The sequence below is a fragment of the Scyliorhinus torazame genome, chromosome 11 (genome assembly GCF_047496885.1).
Source record: "Scyliorhinus torazame isolate Kashiwa2021f chromosome 11, sScyTor2.1, whole genome shotgun sequence".
Taxonomy (NCBI): Eukaryota; Metazoa; Chordata; class Chondrichthyes; order Carcharhiniformes; family Scyliorhinidae; genus Scyliorhinus; species Scyliorhinus torazame.
The window spans coordinates 94,785,774-94,808,852 of record NC_092717.1 but is presented as its reverse complement, the minus strand read 5'-3'; the positions used below and the strand labels follow the sequence as shown (position 1 = coordinate 94,808,852).

The 23,079-nt window shown below is 47.2% G+C and overlaps 1 protein-coding gene across 1 annotated transcript in view; it reads left to right on the top strand.

The window, feature by feature from the left end:
* pkia (cAMP-dependent protein kinase inhibitor alpha) overlaps positions 1-19,564 on the top strand; it is a 180,653-nt gene extending 161,089 nt beyond the window's left edge. The window contains exons 3-4 of the mRNA XM_072467507.1: positions 12,328-12,505; positions 17,118-19,564. Of these exons, the coding sequence (XP_072323608.1) occupies positions 12,328-12,505; positions 17,118-17,200 (261 nt within the window). The 3' untranslated portion in view covers positions 17,201-19,564. The remainder of the gene's footprint in view (positions 1-12,327; positions 12,506-17,117) is intronic.
* The last annotated feature ends 3,515 nt before the right edge of the window (positions 19,565-23,079 follow it).

The window sequence follows — 23,079 nt, the reverse complement described above, 5'->3', positions numbered from 1 at the left end:
CCAGTTTACTGTGGACAGTTCTGGCTCATTGCATTGAAGTCAACTTTATCCAAATTTAGAACCTTAATAGTTGTTTCGCACTTTTAAAACACTATATTGAATTCATAGATCATAGAATTTACAGTGCAGAAGGAGGCCATTTGGCCCATCGAGTCTGCAGTGGCCCTTAGGATAGAGCACCCCACTTAAGTCCACGCCTTCACCCTACCCCCGTAATGCAGAAACCCCACCTAACCATTTTTTTGGACACTAAGGGCAATTTAGCATCCCCAATCCACCTAACCTGCACATCTTTGGACTGTGGGAGGAAACAGGAGCACCCAGAGGAAACCCACGCACACACGGGGAGAACATGCAGACTCCGCACAGACAATGACCCAAGCCGGGAATCAAACCTGGGACCCTGGAGAAGTGAAGCAACTGTGCTAACCACTGTGCTACTGTGCTATGATAACTGTTAGAAAAGTGTTTATGCTCCATTAGGCTGTTAACTAAATTTGGCTCATATTGAATGTAGTATGACGTGACCCTTTATAACCACTCTGCCTTTGGCCCATGGTTGTCTATTTTCTGTATTTATACAATCTGCCACTTCACATCTGCTGACAGGGGGCAAAACATGACTTCCATTACGGTCTTAAATACTTTTCTACTTTTTAATTCTACCTCTAAACTGCTGTGTGCTTACCTCATCCTCGCCTATCAGTGAAGGGTTTTCATTGTTAATCACAAAGCCAATTCCTCTCCTTTTTCCGTTTTCCCAACCTTTTCTGCGCACCTTATAACCTGGTTTATTTAGTTCTCAATCCTAATTGTCTCATTCGCACGGATGGAATCTTGTTGAAGCGTCAGCATCCTCACCTGCTTGTTGGAGAGACAACAAGATACGTGCTCTGCCTCTTTCCTAGAGAGCCAGCCAAACAACATGCCAACCAGGCAGTGGCGAGGCCAGCAGTGGGCCTTCCTCAGCTCCTGGTGCCTTTGACTGATGGACCCACCCGCACCCTGAGGTGACAAGCTATCCACAGGGTAGCAGCTATCATGTATTTTACTTGGCAACAGGCCCACCTGCAGCTGGGTTAATCCCAACAATGGTGCAATGAGGCCCTTAAATGCTCATTAATTGGCTACTTTATTGTCTCAATTGACAGCAGGGTGAGATGGGCTTCCCACCCAGAGCTTAATTTGGGCGGAGTCATGAAGAGAGCAGATTTCGGGTATGCCACCATCCCTCCTCAGTACAAGCTTTCCTGCCTCCAATCTCATAATCAGAGAGAGCACAAGATTCTGCCCCGCATTTCAGTAATGGCTACCATGTCATTATCCTCAAAGTTGAATTTGCACCTGCAGTTTAACAAATTTGTTCCTTATACTTATATAATTGCATAAAGAGTGTTTATTGAGCTACACACACCAACATGTCCATCTGCCCTCTTTTTAACTCATGCATTTATTATTTTGCTGTCCTGGGAGAATTACTTTACATCTTACTTTTTTCTTTTACCTGTAATCCCTAATGCACAATTTCTGAGTGTTGTCGTCCTCCTATCCCTTTTGTGTGTTTTTGACCATTAATGATACCACTGATATCATCTTCATGGTACTTGTTAATTCCTCAAATTATTCATCTGAGCTTCATGGTCACTTTCTTTACCCTTTCCACTAGCACTCTGGTCCCAGCATGGTTCAGGTAGATCCCAACCCAATGTTCTTTCACAGTGTTTGTGCTGGAGTCTTTTTTTTAAATTCACTTACGGGATGTGGGCGTCGCTGGTTAGGCCAGCATTTATTGCCCATCCCTAGTTGTCCTTCAGAAGGTGGTGGTGAGTTGCCTTCCTGAACTGCTGCAGTCTCTGAGGTGTAGGTACACCCACTGTGCTGTTAGGGAGTTCCAGGATTTTGTCCCAGCAACAGTGAAAGAATTTCCAAGTCAGGGTGGTGAGTCTAATGACATGGGAACCCTCTCTTGCACAACACTCCTTCAGACATGTGTTAACCTCCCTAATCTGCTTATCACTATGCATGTGACTCACATCGTAGAGTCATAGAACTTTTACGGAATAGAAAGAGACCACTTGGCCGATCGTGGCTGAGCTGGCCGGAAAAAAACGAGGGACCAGCCTAATCCCACTTCCCGCTTTCCTGTAGGTTACTGCATTGAGGTGTATATCCAGACACCTTTTAAGAAGTGACAGGTTTCTACCTCTATTACCCTTTCAGGCAGTGAGTTCCAGACCCCCACAACCCTCTAATCTTTCTACAGTCACTATAACTTATAATTATATAAATTCCCCCTAGTTACTGACCACTCTGCTGAAGCAATCAAGCCCTTTCCACCCACTCTATCTACCCCCCCCCCCCTCACAATATTGTACATCTCAATCAAATCTCTCCTCAGCCTCCTCTGTTGCAAAGCGAACAATCCCGGCAACATTTTTGCAGATCTCCTCTGTCCCCTCTCTAATGCAACTACATCCTTTCTGGAATGTGGTAACCAGAACTGCGCAGAATCCTCAAGTTATGGTCTACCTAATGTTTTTATAGTTCCAACATAATCTCTCTGTTCCTTTGTCTGTGGCTTGGCTAATCAATAAGAGTATTCCATATGCCTTTCTAACCACTTATCAACCTGTCCTGCTAACTTCAGAAATCTGTGGACATACACGCCAGGGTGCCTCATTTCTTCTACACCTCTCAGTCTCCTCCCATTTATTGTATATTCTTTTGCCTTGTTTGACCTCCCTAAATACATCACCTCACACTTCTCTGGGTGGAGCTCCATTTGCCACTTTTCTGCCCACCTGATCAGTCCATTGACATCAACTTCATTACCCTCATCAATCCTCCTTGTTACGTCCTCAAAATATTCAATCACATTAGTCAGATATGATCTTCCCTCAACAAATCTATGCTCGGACGGTCCTTGATGAATCTGTGCCTTTCTCAGTGACAGTTTATCCTGTTCCACAGTATTGATTCCCATAATTTGTCCACTACAGAGACCAGACTGACTAGCCTGTAATTATTCAGTCTATTCTTCGCTCCCTTTTTACACAGAGGTACAACATTAGCAGACTGTGGTAGTCGGTATGAGGGGTATTACGGTACCCTGAATAATGCTGTAAGACCATTGGTGTGGGAGGTACCTGAGACTGCTATTTCATTGGTGAAGCCTGCCTGCTGGTTCCGCCCAGTAAGACGGAGTATAAGAGTCTGTGTCTCCCTAGCAGCTGCATTCTGTACCTGCGCTGCTGGGGGAAACATCTAGTACAATAAATCCTTCAATTGTCTCCAATCTCGCTTCTGGAGTTATTGATCGAGCATCACAGACCTTCAATCCTCCAGCATAGCATCTGTATTCAGTGAGGATTAGAAATCGATGGTCTGATCCTCTGAAAATCTTCCCTGACTTCTTTTAACAGCCTGGAGTACACCTTATTCAGCCCTAGTGATTTATCCACTTTCAAGATTGCAAATCCCCTTAATACCTCCTCACTCCTTATGTTTATCACACCCAACACTTCACATTTCTCCTCCTTAACTACAATGTCTGCATTGTCCCACTCTTTTGTGAAGGCAGATGCAAATAATTCATTAAGAACAATATCCACAGCCTCTGCTCCCACACATAAGTTACCCTTTTTTTGGTCTTTTATGAAGTTATCCTCTTACTGTCATTTATTGATCAAACATCTTTGGTTTCTCCTTGATTTTGCTTACCAAAATTCTTTCATGCTCTCCCTTTGCTTTCTTAATTTACTTTTTAATTTCACCCCACCTCTTTCTATACTCCTCTTGCCTTTCTGTAGTGTTGAGTTCTTGGTGTCTGATAAGCTTTCCTTTTATACCTTGTCTTACCCTGTGAGCTCCTTGACATCCAGGGGACTCTGATTTGGCTTCCCCACCCTTTTTCTTTTTCGGAGCATGTTTACCTAAAACCCCTTGAATCTTCCTTTTGAATGTCTCCCGTTGCTCTGACTCTGAGTTACCTTCAAGTAGCTGTTTCCAGTCCACTTTTGCCAAATCACTCCACAGCTCAGTAAAGTTGGCCTTGCCACGATATCGAACTTTTAACTCCCGTTTTATCTTTTTCCTTTTCCATAATTAAGTTAAAACTAACTGAATTGTGGTCAGTACCATGAAGATTCTCACCCACTGTCACTCCTTCCACCTGACCAGCTTCATGTGCAGACCATGTTTTCTCTTTTGATGTACATGCAACCCACTGGCCAAAACCTACCTCCCGAATACACCTTAAGAATTCTGTTCCCTCTATTCATTTCACACTAAAACTTACCCAGTTATTATTGGGGTAGTTAAAATCCTCTCCTCTTACTGCCCTATTGTCATTGCACTTTTCAAAGCTTTGCCTATGTATTTGTTATTCTCTCTCCCTCTGACTGGGGGTCTATAGAACTCTCCCAGTAGTGTGACTGCCCCTTTTTTTGTTCCGAAATTCAATTCATATGGCCTTGATTGATGATCCTTCTAACAAATAATTTTCTCCGCGCAGCTACTATACTTCTCTAACCAAAATTGCCAGCCCATCCTTCCTTTATATCCCCCTCTCTATCTCACCTGAAAACTCTGTAACCAGGAATGTTGAGCTTCTACTTCTGTCCCTCTTTAAGCCATGTTTCTATCTGTGCCCTTGGCTCCTTGCATTCAAACAAAATCTTTTTTATTTTCTATCTTTTGTTTTCTCTGTCTTCCAGATTCATTGATTGATTTTCTCCCTTCCATCACCATTTCTGATTTTTCTCCATCCGTGTCTACCCTCAGGTTCCCACGCGCCTGCTAAACTGGGTTAAAAACCTCTCCATCAGCACAAGCAAATCCCCCAGCAAGGATATTCGCCCCAGCCCCATTGAGGTGCATACCGTTTACCTGGTACAGGTCCCACCTCCCCCAAAACCGGTCCCAATGCCCCAGGAATCTGAATCTCTCCCCCCTCCACCATCTCTCCAGCCATACATTCACAAGCTCTAACTACTTATTTCTATGTTCACTAGCACATGACAGTGATAGTAATCTGGAGATTACTACCTCCAAGTCTTTTTAATGTTTTACTTGGCTCCTAAAATCTGCTTCCAGGACCTCATCCCTCTTTCTACCTGTGTCACAGGTACCAATGTGAACCAGAACCTCTGGCTTTTCAACCACCCGCTTAAGAATGTCCTGTAGCTGCTCTGTGATATCCTTCACCTTAGCACCAGAGAGAGGCAGCCTACCAGCCTTGAGTCACATCTACGGGATGCCGACAGGGGTGCGATGCACCGGAAAACGGGTGCAGCGGGACGGAGAACCCCGCCCACAATGTTTTTGCCTCAACTACCTCCTATGGTGACGAGTTCCACAGGCCGACCACGCTCTGGGTGAAGACATTTCTCATCTCTGCCCTAAATGGCGTACCCAGTAACTTCAGACTGTGACCCCTGGTTCTGGACACCCTCAAAATCAGAAACATCCTTCTTGCACCTACCCTGTCTAGTCTTGTTAGAATGTTATAGGTTTCTATGAGACCCCTCCCCATTCTTCTGAACGCCAACGAATACAATCCTAGCTGATTCAATCTCTCCTTGTACGTCAGTCCCAACATCCCAGAAATCAGTCTGGTAAACCTTCTCTGCACTCCCTCTAGAGCAAGAACATCCTTCTTTAGAAAAGGAGACCATAACTGCACACAATATTCCAGGTGTGCCCTCACCAAGGCCCTGTATAATTGTAGCATGACATCCCTGCTCCTGTTCTGGAATCCTCTCGCTATGAATGCCAACATACCATTTGCCTTCATTATCGCCTGCTGCACCTGCATACTTACCTTCAGCAACTGGTGGAAAAGGACACTGAGGTACCCTCAATAATGATGCTTAGAGATTAAACTGTAAAGAAGGCTTTATTAGGCTAATAACTATGCTACAGATTTGGACGAGAGCTGACTGCTATACAGACCATGAGGCAGGCCTTTATGTATGGCTCCCAGATGGGCGGAGCCAGAGGCGGAGTCCCCAGGGTTCCAAGCCTGGTCTTAAAGGGGACATCACCTTACATGATGATAAGGCAGTAACCGTTCATCACGTTCACCCCCTGTTTAAAAAGGAGTCCGGCGGGGGTGAAGTGCCATCATAGGTCCATCCGTCTCGGCGGCCGGATCGTCCTCCTCGATCTCAGTTCGGGCGGTGGTGCGGCGGGCACGGACGTCCCGGTTGAGGGCACATCCGGGAGCACAGCGGTCGGAGCTTCGGTCCGGGTCGGGGCAGAGGAACTAGGCAGGGCCGGGGGTAGCGGAGCCGGCGCCGGCGGGGTGTGTAAAGGGGGGGCGCAAGGGGGGCGCATGGTAGGAGCTCACAAACGGGTGGTAGGGCCGGAAAGGGGTGTGTTGTAGGGGGCGACGGGTCCTGCAGGGAAGCGGCGCGGGAAGGGGCGTCTGTGGTGGAGGATCCAGCGGGCGCCAGATCCCGGAAGGAAACCGTATCTTGCCTGCCGTCGGAGTACTCCACGTAGGCGTAACTGGGGTTGGCGTGGAGCAGTCGGACCTTTTCAACTAGGGGGTCCGTTTTATGGCTCCTCGCGTGCCTCCGGAGAAGAACAGGTCCCGGAGCCGTCAGCCAAGGTGGAAGCGAGACCCCGGAGGTAGACTTCCTGGGGAAGAGAAACAATCGCTCATGAGGGGTCTCATTTGTGGCCGTGCAGAGGAGTGACCTAATGGAGTGTAGGGCATCGGGTAGGACCTCCTGCCAGCGGGTGGTTGGGAGATTTCTCGACCGCAGGGCCAGAAGGACAGCCTTCCACACGGTCGCGTTCTCCCTCTCCACCTGCCCGTTTCCCCGTGGGTTATAGCTGGTCGTTCTGCTCGAGGCGATGCCTTTGCTGAGCAGATACTGACGCAGTTCATCGCTCATGAACGATGTACCCGGGTCGCTGTGGATATAAGCAGGGAAACCGAACAGGGTGAAGATGCTGTGCAGTGCCTTAATCACCGTGGCTGAGGTCATGTCGGTGCAGGGAATGGCGAATGGGAAACGGGAGAACTCATCGATCACGGTGAGGAAATAGGCATAACGGTTGGTGGACGGGAGTGGCCCCTTGAAGTCCATGCTCAGTCGCTCAAAGGGGTCCGAGGCCTTCACGAGCCGAACCTTGTCTGGCCGAAAGAAGTGCGGTTTGCACTCCGCACAGACCTGGCAGGCCCTGACCATGGCCTTGACCTCCTTGGTTGAGTAAGGTAGGTTGCGGGACTTGATGAAATGGACAAGCCGGGTAACCCCCGGGTGGCACAGGTCATTGTGGATGGCTTGCAGGCGGTCCTCCTGCACGTTGGCGCATGTGCCGTGGGACAGGGCATCTGGGGGCTCGTTGAGCTCCCCTGGACGATACTTGATATCGTACGAGTAGGTGGAGAGTTCGATTCTCCACCTCAAAATGTTATCGTTTTTTATTTTGCCCCGTTGCGTGTTATCGAACATATAGGCGACCGACCGTTGGTCGGTGACGAGGGTAAACCTCCTACCAGCGAGGTAGTGTCTCCAGTGCCACACAGCCTCCACAATAGCTTGTGCCTCCTTTTCGACTGCAGAGTGTCGAATCTCGGAGGCGGTGAGGGTTCGGGAGAAGAACGCTACTGGTCTGCCTCCTTGATTGAGGGTAGCAGCCAGGGCGATGTCTGATGCATCGCTCTCTACCTGGAAAGGGATGGTTTCGTCCACCGCGTGCATGGCGGCCTTGATGATGTCGGCCTTGATGCGGTTGAAGGCCAATTGAGCCTCAGCCGAGAGGGGAAAAGTGGTGGTCTTTAGGAGTGGGCGGGCTTTGTCCGCATACTTGGGGACCCACTGGGCGTAATAGGAGAAAAGCCCCAAGCACCGTTTGAGGGCCTTGAGGCTGCGGGGGAGAGGGAGTTCCTTAAGGGGGCGCATGCGGTCGGGGTCGGGACCTAAGACCCCGTCTTCCACGACACAGCCGAGGATGGCCAGCCGGGTGGTGTGGAAAACGCATTTGCCCTCGTTATAGGTCAGGTTAAGGGCTCGGGCGGTCTGGAGGAACTTTTTGAGGTTAGCGTCATGGTCCTGCTGATCATGGCCGCAGCTGGTGACATTGTCCAAGTACGGGTATGTAGCCCGCAAACCGTACTGGTCCACCATTTGGTCCATCGCCCTTTGAAAGACGGAGACCCCATTTGTGACACCAAAGGGGACCCTGAGGAAGTGGAAGAGCCGGACGGCTGCTTCGAAGGCAGTATAGGGGCGGTCTTTTGGTCGGATGGGGAGCTGGTGGTAGGCAGATTTGAGGTCGACCGTGGAAAAGACTCGGTCTTGGGCGATCCGATTTACCATTTCCGCGATGCGAGGAAGGGGGTACGCATCAAGCTGCGTGAATCGGTTTATGGTCTGGCTATAATCCACGACCATCCGTTTCTTATCCTCCAGACCGGACTACCACCACTTGTGCTCTCCAAGGGCTGTTGCTAGCCTCGATGACCCCCTCTCCCAGTAAACGCTGGACCTCTGACTTGATAAAAGCCATATCTTGGGTACTGTAGCGCCGGCTCCTGGTGGCGACGGGCTTACACTCGGGAGTGAGGTTAGCGAATAGCGAGGGGGGTGCGACTTTCAGTGTCGCAAGGCAGCACACCGTGAGGGGGTGGCAAGGGTCCGCCGAACTTCAGTGTCAGGCTTCGGTGGCTGCACTGGAAATCCAGTCCGAGCAGCAGGGGGGCACAGAGGTGAGGGAGGATAGAAAATTTGAAACGGGTGTATTTGGCACCCTGGATCGAGAGATCCGCAATACAGTACCCCGTGATTTGTACCGAGTGGGACCCAGATGCGAGGGGTATGGTTTGGGATGTGGGATGGGTGCGTAGGGAGCAGCGCCTTACCGTTTCAGGGTGGATAAAGCTCTCCGTGCTCCCGGAGTCGAAGAGGCATGCAGTGTCGTGCCCGTTGACCTGGACCTGCATCATGGAGTTCTGCAGGTGTTTTGGCCGAGTTTGATCGAGGGTGATCGCACCCAGTCGCGGGTAGTCAGAGTCGTAAAATGGCCGCTGCCGTTGGTCGCACGTGTCGGGTCGAGAAGATGGCCGCCGACCAGATGGCCGCTCCCATGATTCGCACGAGGCTGATGACGCATCAGAAGAGGACGTGTCGGGTCGGTGCGCAGCAGCATTGCAAGGCCTGCGGGCCTGAGAGCCTGATTTTCGGGCAAGCTGTTCTTTGTTTTTCTGGCCCCTGGGTCTGGCCAGGCAGACCCTCGCAAAGTGCCCTTTCTTCCCGCAGTCGCTGCAGATCGCGGATCGGGCTGGGCAGCGTGGGCGTGGGTGCTGGCCCTGCCCACAGAAGTAGCAAGGTGTGCCCCCATGGTGAGCGGGTCGCCGCGTGGCGCAGGCCTGTAATACGGGCGAGTCTGAGGAAGTCCGGGGGGGGCTGGCAGAGTCCGCGGGGTACGTACCCAAGTTACGTCAGGCCCCCTCCAGCGAGGAGGCGAGCGTTAGCGTCTCCTGGAGGTCTTTTGCCCCGTTTTCGAGCAGTCGCTGCTGGATGTAGGTCGAGCGGATGCCGGACACGAAAGAATCTCTGATGTGCAGGTTCATATGGACTTCCCCTGTCACATCCTGATGGTCACAGTCCCTGGCCAGCGCGGTGAGTTTCTCAACAAACTCGTCGAGCGATTCCCCCGAGCGCTGCCGGCAGGTAGAGAGCAGATGCCGGGCGTGCACCTCATTGACGGGTTTGACAAACCGCTTGCGGAGCAACTCAATCGCTTCCTCATAAATCGTCGCCTTTTCGAGCGTGGCGGAGATTCTGTGACTCACCCGGGCGTGGAGTAGACGCAGCTTGCGTGGCCCCAGGATGGGAGTCTCTGCGGAGTCCAGGTAGGCCTCGAAGCACCGCAGCCAGTATTTAAAAATTTCCTTTGTCTCCGGCGTTCGTGCTTCCAGATTGAGCTTCTCTGGTTTTAGGCCTGCGTCCATCCTGAATCTAGTTTAGCCTAATAAATTGAGGTACCCTCAATAATGATGCTTAGAGATTAAACTGTAAAGAAGGCTTTATTAGGCTAATAACTATGCTACAGATTTGGACGAGAGCTGACTGCTATACAGACCATGAGGCAGGCCTTTATATATGGCTCCCAGATGGGCGGAGCCAGAGGCGGAGTCCCCAGGGTTCCAAGCCTGGTCTTAAAGGGGACATCACCTTACATGATGATAAGGCAGTAACCGTTCATCACAGACACCCAGGTCTCATTGCACATCCCCCTCTCCTAATTTATGGCCATTCAGATAGTAGTCTGCCTTCCTGCTTTTGCTAACAAAGTGGATAACCTTGCATTTATCCAAATTAGACTGCACCTGCCATTCACTTGCCCGCTTAACCCTGCTTACAAAGGATTCTATCTAACCCCCCCCCCTTATTATTGAATATCCTACAACCACCACATTATGCTTCTCCCCCTCCTTCCCCCTTTGATAGCATCCTTCTCCAAGTTGCCAAACCTGTATTCTGGCTGTCCTTCTGACCATCTTTACCAGATACACAGCTTGCTCTGCCATACCTTTGTCTAGATTATTTATCTTTTTAATCTATTTTTCCGTTTACTGCCAATTTTTTCTTTTTCTACATGCTAATTTGTTCCTGGGGCTTCTAGCTATTCCTACCGGGGTATTTGCTATCATGGGATGTTACGCTTGTCTGTCTTGTGCCGTCCTCACACATCTACTGTACCTCGACCTCTGTGACATCCATAATCCAACTATGTCCTAGGTTGATCCTTCTTCCTTTGCCCTTTACTTTGCCCTCTAGAAGAAATCTCTGCAGCTTTTCAGGTCTGATCCAATGGCCAAAGTATTGACATTTTTTTCGGGGTGCCTCTTTTAAGAGTTCTTTTTTGTTTTCTGAATTTCAAACATCTCTTCATTGACCTTATAGTCTGTTTATGGAACTTTTAGCAAGGTTTTTACTTATTGCTTTTATTGATTTGCTAAATTGCACACAACACTAAAAACACTGAACAAAAATGTTCAAATGCATATAGCTTCATGCTCCTGTGAATCACAACAAGTACTGGAGGCAAAAAGGAACACCTCCATGCCCCTCTCACCAAATTCACATTCTTACCAAATTCACATGCTTTGCATTCTACTTACGATTAATTCCATTTGCAACCGTTCTGCGCTCTGGCACATTTTACTTTTGCAAACCTTTTTGAACCACGTCCAAATCGCAGATAAAACTCAGCCTTCCTGCTCACAGCAATTATCCCTGTTCAGGCAATCATTTGCAGTTGATTAATAGTTAGCTGCAACTAACCGTTTCTGTTAACCAGCTTGCAATTTTGTTTACATTTTTTAAAGTTCTAATTAAAATTCAAAAGTTAAAACTGAATTTCCATCTCAAATATGCTCACCAATACTTAGCCGTCAATTCCCATTATCACCAAATTCCCAACTTTTGCACAGTACGTATGATTCGCTCTTTTTACGACTGTGATATCATGTTGACGAGGGGGGAATTCTTTGTGGGTGGGGACCTCAATATGTCACTAGCGAGGAGCAGAGAAAAATCGGAAAACAAGGGGCGGGATACTCCGACCCGACACCGGCTGGCGCACACGCTGGCGCTCCCGCGCATGCGTCCACTCGCGCCGGCCAGCAGAGGCCCTTCGGCGCCGGTTGGGGCGGCGACAAGCCCTTCGGTGCCGGCTGGCACGCCGCCAACCCCACCGGCGCCGGCCTAGCCCCTGAAGGTACGGAGGATTCCGCACCTTCTGGGCGGCCCGACGCCGGAGTGATTCAAGCCACTCCTCGGCACCAGTACGGCCCGCCCCGCCGGTTAGCGGAGAATCCCACCCAAGATCTCACTGGTGAGAATCTCGTTTTCTAATTCTTGCGAGATTTTGCGCCCTCGTCGTCGTTTGTGCTCAAGGTGGATGAGGATGCAAAATGAAAATGAAATGAAAAATGAATCACCTCCAAGATTTTTTTAAATGCTGTCATTTTTTCAGCTATTTTTAAAATATTGTAATTACATTTTATTGAAATGAAACATACAAAATAAACAGAATATTGACCTGGTTCAGTGCTTTAAATACATCTGTTAAGGCTCTCAATCATTTCAAGAAGTTGAATTTATTGGGACTATGAGTATCCACAATCATAATATGGCCCTTGCAATAATGTACCAATACCATTGGAACAAGTCTCTGGGTCACACACTTTATAATTATGGCTGTCATGAACATGTGATTTATCATTTTGGATTTCTATTTCAGGACTGTTAGCTGAATGCAACTCTTTTCTATAACACATTATTTGTTACTGCACTTGACTTTCAGATATTGCTATGTGGAAACTTGTCAGCAATGACTGATGTTGAAACCTCGTATGCAGACTTCATTGCTTCAGGACGAACAGGCCGGAGAAATGCGCTACACGACATCCTGGGCTCTCCATCAGGTGTAAACACAAGCGACTTAAGCCATAAGTTATCAGAGTTGAACATTGACAAAAAAGGTGAAAATCATCAATATTATGAATTAATTTAATTGGCTATGTCCTTCGCATATTGGCCTTGTGAACTTTGTAATCCAGTTATCAGAGAAGGAATCTAGGTCCATTTTGCAATGTGAACAAATGTGCTCATGGAGCTGCCTTGAGACGACCCAAATTAATTTAATCTTATTCCCAGAGAACAATCATATCATTATTGGGTTGAATTTGAATACAAGCATGAAAGGATATTGTGCTGATAATATAGTTCAGATAGAAGCACAAAGTTGCAAAGAGACGTTGATAGATTGAACTGAGTGGACAAAACTTTGTCAGATGGTGTTCATTATGGGGAAGTATAAGGTCATTCACATTTGAATTTGGAAAGATAAATCAGTATTTTCTAAATGGCGAACAGGTAAGAATTGTGGGCAAACATAAATATTTGAAGCGCATAAAAAAAATCACTAAAAGCTGGTGGACCTTACAAAATATAATTTAAAATGCTAACAATAGGGTGGCCCGGTGGTGCAGTGGTTAACACTGCTGCCTCACGGCGCCGAGCACCTGGGTTCGATCCCGGCCCCGGGTCACTGTCCGTGCGGGGTTTGCACATTCTCCTCATGTCTGCGAGGGCCTCACCCCACAACCCAAAAGGATGTTCAGGGTAGGTGGATTGGTCAGGTTAAATTGCCTCTTAATTGGAATAAAAATAATTAGGTACTCTAAATTTATTTTAAAATAAATAAATGCTAACAAAAGTTTGGATATCATCTCGTGTTCAGGAAACACAAGTCAGGGCAGTTCTTGACTTTGCCACCCAAACCTGTGACCCCCTTGATGTGTTTGGTCCTGTATACCTTACGAAGGAATCCACCAAACACTTAGACTTGTCCAAACCAGAATCTTTATTGAGTCTTGTATGGTAAGACAGCAATCTGTTGCAGAGCACGTTATCAAGGAGTCTGCTTATTACTCTGGAATCTACACCGAGCATTGACCATTCACTTGTACGTCGTATTACCATCTCAATCTTCCTCTGAAGATGGCCAGATGTGTCTCCCCTTATATGGGAATCAGTGGTCACATGACCTTGGTCTTGCGACTGCACGGTGTGTCTGCACCACCACCTGCTGGTTGGAGGTCACACATCATCCATCTATGATATAGCAATAGGCATATCACCACACTCCTCACATAACCTGCCATGTTTTCATCACCCAGAAGCGTGTGTGAGCAAGATTTTGGTCTGGCAGATCCCTAGGGAGTGTCAGAGGTGCGTGGGTACCACGTTATGCTGGTTAGAAGGACCGCCAAGGTTCTGGAGGCATTGGCCCAGTTCTTCACATCATTCAAATCCTGCATCATCCTCGCTCCTTGCACCCCCACCCACTCCCAGTTCCCCCCCATGGCCCATCGTACCTCATGTCTATCCTCAATAGCCACTCACCCAATATCCACTTTGGGATAGACCTCAGGAACCACATAATAGCAATGCGAGGTCTTTTAAATGGAATTGGGGAGGGAATAAAACTTCAACAATAAAAGTCAGCTGCCACTCAAACCCCAGAGCCATTGGAAATGAGTTAATCTGCTCAAAGCCATTAAGTTGAAAAACAAACATCTGATCAAAAGCCCATCAAATCCAGATAATCCTTTAAATAAGCTCTTGTAACAGTCAACTAAACTGTATCCCTGCTGAGAAAGTCCATCAACAGCTTTTGAAACTCGGCCAAGTATTCATAATGGGCCCAGCTGACTATGAAGTCTATTGAAAGTGACAGAACAGATGACTAGCTTTTATATAAGCTACACTGGATGCCCTGTCATCCAAAACTGTCCAGGGGCAGATGGCTCTTTTTAAGCAGCAGGTTTTCCAAGGAGCTCTATTGCATCTTAACACTTACACTATCCTGGTTAATATATGGTCAATCATTGCAGTGAAAACACATCTAATTTGTAAGACAGCATCTAATAATGGCATTTAAAGTTGTCAAAACATTTCACACTTACCTTTCAGAATGTTCCCGTGTCAGTACACTTCCCCCAAACCTGCTGAACTCCACGCAGCCTGTTTTGCCAATTCCCATTCCTGTCTTTTTGGGGACATAAAATTCAACCCAAAATCCTAGCCTTTATCATAATGGAGCTGAAATATGAGGGACAGAAGTGATGTGATATTTAGATAAAGCTCTAATAAGACCCCATTTAGGATTTAGCATTCAGTTCTGGACACTGCATCTCAGTATGGATATTTGAGCTTTGGAGGGCTGCAGTACAGATTCACCAGAATTATATCGGGGCTAAAAGGGTTAAATTATGTGAACAGGATGCATAAACTAGCTTTGTGTTTCCATAAACGTAGACGATTAAAGGGCGATATATTGAGGTGTTTAGATAATTAAAAGATTCGATAAGACAGATGTAGAAAAACTATTTCCTCTGTTATAACCTTAAGAGGAGAGCAGTGGTGTTTGGGCAGCACAGTAGCATAGTGGTTAGTACAGTTGCTTCACAGCTCCAGAGTCCCAGGTTCGATTCCCGGCTTAGGTCAGTGTCTGTGTGGAGTCTGCACGTTCTCCCCCGTGTGTGCGTGGGTTTCCTCCGGGTGCTCCGGTTTCCTCCCACAGTCCAAAGATGTGTGGGTTAGGTGGATTGGCCGTGATAAATTGCCCTTAGTGTCCAAAAAAAAAGGTTAATTGGGGTTACTGCTTTAAGGGGATGGGGTGGAGGAGGTGTGTGCTTGAGTGGGGTGCTCTTTCCAAGGGCCAGTACAGACTCGATGGATCAAATGGCCTCCTTCTGCACTATAGATTCTATGAAACGCTTATGTTTTTTTTGAAAAATATTTTAATTCAAATTGTCAATATTTAAAAATGTTTACAAAAAATAAGCACAACCCTAACACCACCCTCCGCCTCCCACCCCCCCATCCCCATGAACTACCCCCCACCCTTTGACAGCAACCTGATCCCCAAAGTGTAAGACAAACAAATCCCATCTCTGGTAGGACCCCTCATCTGCCCGCCTCAGAGCCAATTTCACCATCTCCAAATACAGGAACTCTATTAATTCTCCCAGCCACACTGAGGGGGGGTGGGTGGAGAAGCTGACCTTCACCCCAACAGAACCCGCCTGCAAGCAGTCAACAAGGCGAAGGCTAAAATATTTACCCCCACATCCGTCTGCAGCCTGACACCCTGAATATGGCCTCCAGGGGACCCGGCTCCAAATCCACATGCAGAAGCTCAGACATGGTGCTGAAAAACGACCCCAATATTTCTCTAACTTCAGGCAGGTCCAGACCATGTGAATGTGATTAGTTGGGCCCCTCCCACACTATTATCTTCCACCCCCTCAAACAATCGGGTCAACCGCGTCTTCATTAAGTGCGCCCTGTGCACCACTTTTAATTGAATCAACCCAGCGTTGCGCACGAGGCCAAGGTGTTAACCCTCCGCAGCACCTCGCACCATAATTCCTCCTCCAATGCCATCCACTGCTCCTCCTCCCACTTGGCCTTACTCCCTTCCATGGAGATCTTATCCTACTCCATAATCCTATTGTAAATCACTGAAACGACCCCACCCACCAGCCCCATCACCGACGGCACCTCGTCCAACAATGAGGAGGACGGTGCCACTGGAAGATTCGGGAAGATCTTTCTCGTGAAGTACCGCACCTGTATATATCTGAAGTCCTCCTCACGCTGAAGCCCAAACTTCACCCCCAATTCATCCAAGCTTGCGAAATGCTCCTCCAAAAACAAATCCTTCATCTCCTTCGCCCCTCTCTCCTTCTATCCCGGGAACCTCGCATCCAACCTCAAACCCATGTTTACCTCTTATCGGCATCACCCTTGAGCCTGCCCTCAACTTACAGTGCTGTCAAAATTACCTCCAAATCTTTAGCGTGGCTACAACCACAGGATTACCTGAGTACTTCCCTGGGGTGAACGGTAGAGGCCTCCATCTGCACCCATAAAGCCTCAGTCTTCCTACTTCAGCCCCACCCCTTCTCCACATTCACCAACCAGTAATAGTATGTCTTCAATGTTTTATGAGAATCTGGAACTCTTAACCGCCAAAAAGCTGCCGAGGCTAGGTCAGTTAAAAATTTCAAAACAGAGATTGATAGGTTTTTGTTCGGCAAGGGAACCTCTGGAACCAAGGTGGTGGAGTTAACACCACAACCAGGTCAGACATCACCCTAGTGAATGGCGTAGCAAGCTTGAAGGGCCAAATAGCCTACTCCTGCACCAATGCTCCTAAGATGGATAGATGGCATTACGATACAGATTTGCTTTGTTCTAATTGCCTGGCAGACAGGCTCGAGAACCTGAATGAAGTACCCCTGTTCCTACAGTGCACTTTTATATCCAATTCTTTATTTTTAATTAATTGCTGTCATACACCATTTGTTGCCTAAGATTAGAGGAGCTTTGTCATATTATTTTAGATAATTAATTCACTGTACTGGCTGCAACATGCAGTAAGGTGTAGAAGTACAGCACAAAAGCTGGGAAGCTGGAAATCTGAAATATAAATATAAAATGTTGGAAGCTTTCAGCTAGTCAAATGCCATTCCTTAAAACAACACTTGTAAGATTTTCTAAATTGTCTTTTGTTCTTCTTAGAAGGGGATGCTGAAAAGGAAACACAGGCTTCAACAGGCCAACCTTCTGGATCTCAAGAGGCACAAGAAAAGAGAGAAAATTAATGTCAGAAACCTCTTGAACTTGCTGGTACTGCTCAACAGTTTTTGTGTTTCCAAAAGTCATCAGAGGTTGTGCACAGAGGAAAGTTAAGAAATTGAAACATGGGTTCCTTGGAAGACTGGCACTCAGGAAATGGACTCTTTATATTTTGGACTGAATATATCACAACATACGAAATGGACTTTACCTTCTTCTTTCTCAATGGTTGAAGAGTTGCTGAATTGAATTATTAAAGAAAATGTGGTTTATGGGTCAGTTACATCCACAATTAGCTTTAGAGGGAGGATAGAAACAGGTCAAGTATCTGCTCTAATTGTCAGACTTTAGTGTGTCAATCAATATGTGTCAATATCCATGGCAGAGGATCCTATTGCATTTCCGAAAAAAGATTCAGTGATCTAGAGAGGACTATAGGTGCCCTGACCAAAGGCCTTCAGTCAGGAATCCTGAAATAGTTTTCATTTGATTTTTGCAAGTGACCTGGAACAGTGCTTTACTGATGCCTGTCTGCACTCAGTGTGGTTTACCTGAATATGTGTCAACTAGAGAGTGTCTTTGATCAAATGTAGTGGAAAGGATAGAACCGTTGTAATATAACTGGCCTGCTTGGTGCTTGCAGTAGTTGTTTGTAAAGATTTGCTTTATAATAGTTTGTGTTGTAAAGAATTGTTATTGGATTACTGAAATATTATATCCACCAAGCATTTTAAAGTTTCATGAGCGGTCAGCCACTTACACATCTTTGTAGCTTACAGTATTTATAATTTGATTCAGTTTAGCTATCTCTGTTACAAACTCAGCATTCACAGAGACACAGATACCGAGTGCAGTTTATTCAATTTAATATAATTGTTTATTAACCAGTAAAATATTTATTCTTTATCAGCACCAAAGTTGGGAAAGAGACGAAAGTTGTGTTGAAAGAACTGACCTCTGTCCATGCTTTTATTTTGTCACAAACAATTCAAGTATTAAAATTGTCATGAACTTGTAATCTGAAGCATTTGCATGTGGATTCACAATTATTTTAACTTCACATGGTTAACCCTTTTTAGTGACATAAATCGATATGTGATTTTAATGGAGTGCCTCCCAACAATATAATCCTACATCTGAATTGTGCTATTTTCATCTTTGGTCAATCAATATAAATTGTCATCCTCGTTACATCTTGTCAGTCAGTAAATAAATAACTCTATTAAACAGAACATTTTAACCAAATTCCTTATTATTTCTATTCCTAAACTTGCTGCAAAATCATAAGCTTTTCACTAAATCAGTAATCACGGAAAGGTTAAGTAAATATTTTGCTCTTCCAGCAAACTTACAATAAAAAAAGTCCATCCATTTTCCAGGCTTAGTTGATATGAACTGTTTCCATTATCTAAGTAAACAATGTGTACTTTTGGAGCTTTGTAAACCTTTGATACACTTTCTGTATTTATTTTATATCAATCAACCATTTGAGATTATGAAAGATAGTTTTACTAAAGTATTGGTAAAGATTAACCACTTCACTGTATCTTGCTGTTTTATTGTGAAATTTGGTATGATGCGCAGTATTAATTGTTTTAATAACCTTTCTAATTATTGATCCGTTTCCAGAGCCAGTAGCTATTATCCATGGATTATATAAAGCTTTGCACTGTTACCTAAATAACTCTTGTTAAACTATTAGGAGGAAGCTTCACACTGGACCAGTTTTCAAACATGCCTATTGGTTAAGAGGTGATCAATGACTCGATACAATTTACAAGAATTACACTCCAGACATAATTAAGAACCAGTTGAAGTCTCAAAATATTGAAGTGCATTGTCTGTCATTAATGAGCCTTGCATCTTTACGATGTCGCTCATACTGTAATGTGTCAGGTTGAACACCCAATATAATTTTTAGTGTCCCTTCATATTTGTAAGTGTTCATCTTTTGTTTTAAATAACTTTTTTAAAATTCTTAATGTCATTGTGAGCCAGAGAATCTGGAAAATATTTTTAGAAATCTTTCAATTTGATTTCTGTTTTTATTCAAACCCCTTTTTTTAAAAAACAAGGTCGAAATGAATCAGTGAGCATAATGTTAACTTAGGGGACAGTGTGAAATGGACATTGGTTCACACTGAAGTCAATAGAAATGAACATCATGGGCAGCTGATCCAATGTCATCCATTTCGCACTATCGCTCAAAGTCACGATTGTCCTGTGTCTTACATAATTTGATAAGTTCAGTTCAAAACGAAACGTAATGGTGATGGCTAGAAATGGTGATTTCAAATAGCAGTGATCTGCTGTTGGTGAGTATGTGTTTAGTATTCTGTATGTATTTTTATGAAATAAAATTGCACTTTGTGCTTGTAAATCTGGAAGAATTTGCACTTGTGGCTCTCCCTTAAGTCTTGACCTCTCACAATATGGGCAAAATTTAATTCCACCATTGGGAGAGGGCTTGGTGATCTTGGGGCTTCAGTGTATTATGATCGCAGACCAGGCCGAAAACAATGGCTAGGATACTGGACAGAAACCCCAATATTTCATTTTAATTTTGTAGGACTATGAGGAAAGGATCCCTCGCTCCAGGAGTAATTGCACGAAGAAATACGGATATGGTATATTAAAACAAATTCTATTACTAACACAGTATAAAAGTATTAAAATCCTTAACATCACACCAGAAAATAGCTTACAATTGCCGCTTAACAATACAACTCAATACAATGAATACAATACACTTAGTTGCTATCTTTATTCCCATTTAAACAACAGGAAAACTACCATCTCTGCTTTCAATCATAGAATTTACAGTGCAGGAGGAGGCCATTCAGCCCATTGAGTTTGCACCGACCCTTGGAAAGAGCACCCCACTTAATACTACGCCTCCACCCTATTCCCGTAACCCAGTAACCCCACTTAACCTTTTGGACACGAAGGGACAATTTATCACGGTCAATCCAGCTTAAATAGCAATGGCACAGTGGAACAGAATTATTCTTGGACAAGGAGATCTCTTGACACTGCTTTATAGAAAAGATCTAACTCTGGTCAGACCTATGCAGAAACTCTGGCTGTATTTCTTCACACGAAGTTTCAATTCGCCTGGTTCAGCTTCTTGTCCTCAGACAAGTCTGCACTGATTTGAAGACTGTGGCGGGATTCTCCATCTAATGACCAACGAATTGCGATTGGGTGGAGAATTGCACAAGAGACAAAACCCGAAATCGGTGTCGGGCACCCAACAGGACACCATGCTCCGTCTTCTTGAAAGCAGCGTGAATGCATTCCCCACCCCGCACAGCATGGGCATGCAACTTGTACAGTAACGGCCCTTAGCATATCATTAATGGGCTGATACAATAGTCGCAGGCCACACGCGATGCTCCGCCTCTGCCAGGTTGAAGTGACACCAGCGCGGTTCATTTATGATGTTGAAAAAAGGGCACCAGAATCCTGCCTGCTGAGGGGTTGAGAAGAGGTAAGCCAGGTTTCGAAAGGCTCAACTGTGGGCTGCCGATCGTGCTGCTGGTTAGGGGGGCTTAAACCGGGGCTGGGGCGAGGGGGGAGTAGTGGGAGGGCGGCCAGGAGATGGGCCATGGGCCTGGTTTCCTGCCCCCGAGGATCGGGGTGTCCGGACATGGTCCGCCATTGCCGCGGCCTGTATGGTGGCCTTCTGGCAGCACACTCCACTGACTACACAATGTGGCCCATATATGTGCAGAGCCCAACCGGCCATATGGGTGCCCACTTCCCCCCCCGCCACCCCCCTCCCCTTCCCCCCAGGAACACCCGGACCACAGCCCACCCATCAATGGGATGGACGTGGCCCAGCACAGCCAGTGGCTCACCAGGTATTGGCACTTCTCAGTGCACCCATCTGAGGCACTCCCCAGTGCAGGGGGTGGGGGGCAGCAGAGCGCACCCCAAAAAGCGGACGCATGAACTGTGGCTCTTGCCACCCCGGCACATTGCCCCCTCAAGGCGGATGCCCACCGGCGGGACCATCAGCCAGCCCACCCCGCAGGACCAACGGCCGGCACCAAGCTCCGCCTGCCCAAAGCACACGCACTCCCATCCACTCTGACCCCATACAGGTAGTCACAACACTATTGCTATGGTCTCAATGGGTGCCCACCCCCATTGTCCAGCCCTGTCCGTGGTCCCTGCCCACATAGATGCCATCAGGTATGGTGCAAGTCAGTGGTATGCAGTGCCCACACCACAGCCTGGAGGCACCCTGCTGGTGGGGTGTTACATGGCCTACCCAAGGTGGTCACCAAGGTAGACCCCACAGGAGGGTGCGGGACAGGGGCCACAGAGTGAAGCGAAATGCTGGCAGTACGGGTGGTGAGGCTCGAGGGTTGCGGAGGGAAGAGTGTCGATGGGAAAGGCTGGGGGAGGGGTTAGGATGGGTGGAGACATGCAGGGGCTTCAGTGCAGGCCAGGGCTCCATGTAACCCATTGGACCTGGTTGGGCATGGGAGTACTCAACATGCTAACATGTCTGCCCTTTACCCCCGCAGAAAATAGATTTCAGTGTACAGCCGGGTGTGGTTGGCATCTGCCGGACTGCCGCAGCCCTGGCGCAATTACTGAGGCTGCACGAGCAGGAGCTGCCCGATGAGGACCCTGCAGAACAGAAGCCTGCCCCAGAGGAGCATGAGCCAGCTGGTGACGATGGAAAGCCGGCCGCCCAACAGTCCAAGGAGGAGCTGGGAAGGAGGCATCGTATGAGGCCCCGTGTATACTGGTAGCGCCTGTCGTATGAGGAGCTGCCGGACTGGGCGTGAGGCCACCATCTGCAGCTGAGCAGGGAGACCTTGTGACATCTGTGCTGGATCATGGTGCATCTGAAACCGTGGTGGGTATGGGGGAGGACGCCTGTGCCCATTGGCCATCAAGGGGTGGTCGCCCTCAATCTCTATGCCACGGAATCCTTCCAGGCGCGAAGCGAGGACCTGTCTTGGATTTTCCAGACAGTTGATTCCACGCGCTGAAGGATGCCCTGTTTGCCTCGGTGGCACACCAGGTTGCCCAGTTCGCCAGCATTGTTGGCATGCCCAAGGTCCAGTGTGGGATGGACAGGACGCATGTCCCCCTAGGACCACCGCCGCATGAGGGGGTGCCCTTCATCAATCCAAAAGGGTTCCACTCCCTCAAAGTACAGCTGGTGTGTGACCACTGGATGCACATCATGCAGGTCAGCGCCTGCTATCCAGGCAGAATGCACAATGCCTTCGTCTGGTACATTTAAAAAAAATATATTTCTTTATTCTCCTTTTTCACATTTTCTCCCAAATTTACACCCACCAACAATAAACAATAATCAGTAAGAAATATGTCAATCCCCATATCAATAACAACAATCCCATCCTCCCACCAAACCCCAAACATTAGCCCGCATGTTCACCTAAACAAATGGCAAAAAGGAATCAGGAATCACCCATAGTCACCATCAACACACACAGCCCCCCTCCCCCCAACTCTCCCACCCCCCGCCCCCCCAACAAATGTTCAATGTTATCCAGTTCTTGAAAGTGCATGATGAATAATGCCCATGAATTGTAGAACCCCTCCATCCTTCCCCTCAGTTCAAACTTAACCTTCTCAAGAGTCAAGAATTCCAACAGGTCCCCCCACCACGCCATGGCACAGGGTGGAGAGCTTGCTCTCCATCCCAACAGGATCCGCCTTCGGGCGATCAACGAGCCTCCGCACCAGTTTCCGACCCTGGCTCGTCCGACACCCCGAATATGGCCACCCAGGGCCCGGGTCCAGTTTCACTTGCACCACTTTAGAATTTACCCTAAACACCTCCTTCCAGTATCCTCTAGCTTTGGACAGGACCAAAACATATGAACGTGATTAGCGGGGCCCCTCCCCACAACGTTCA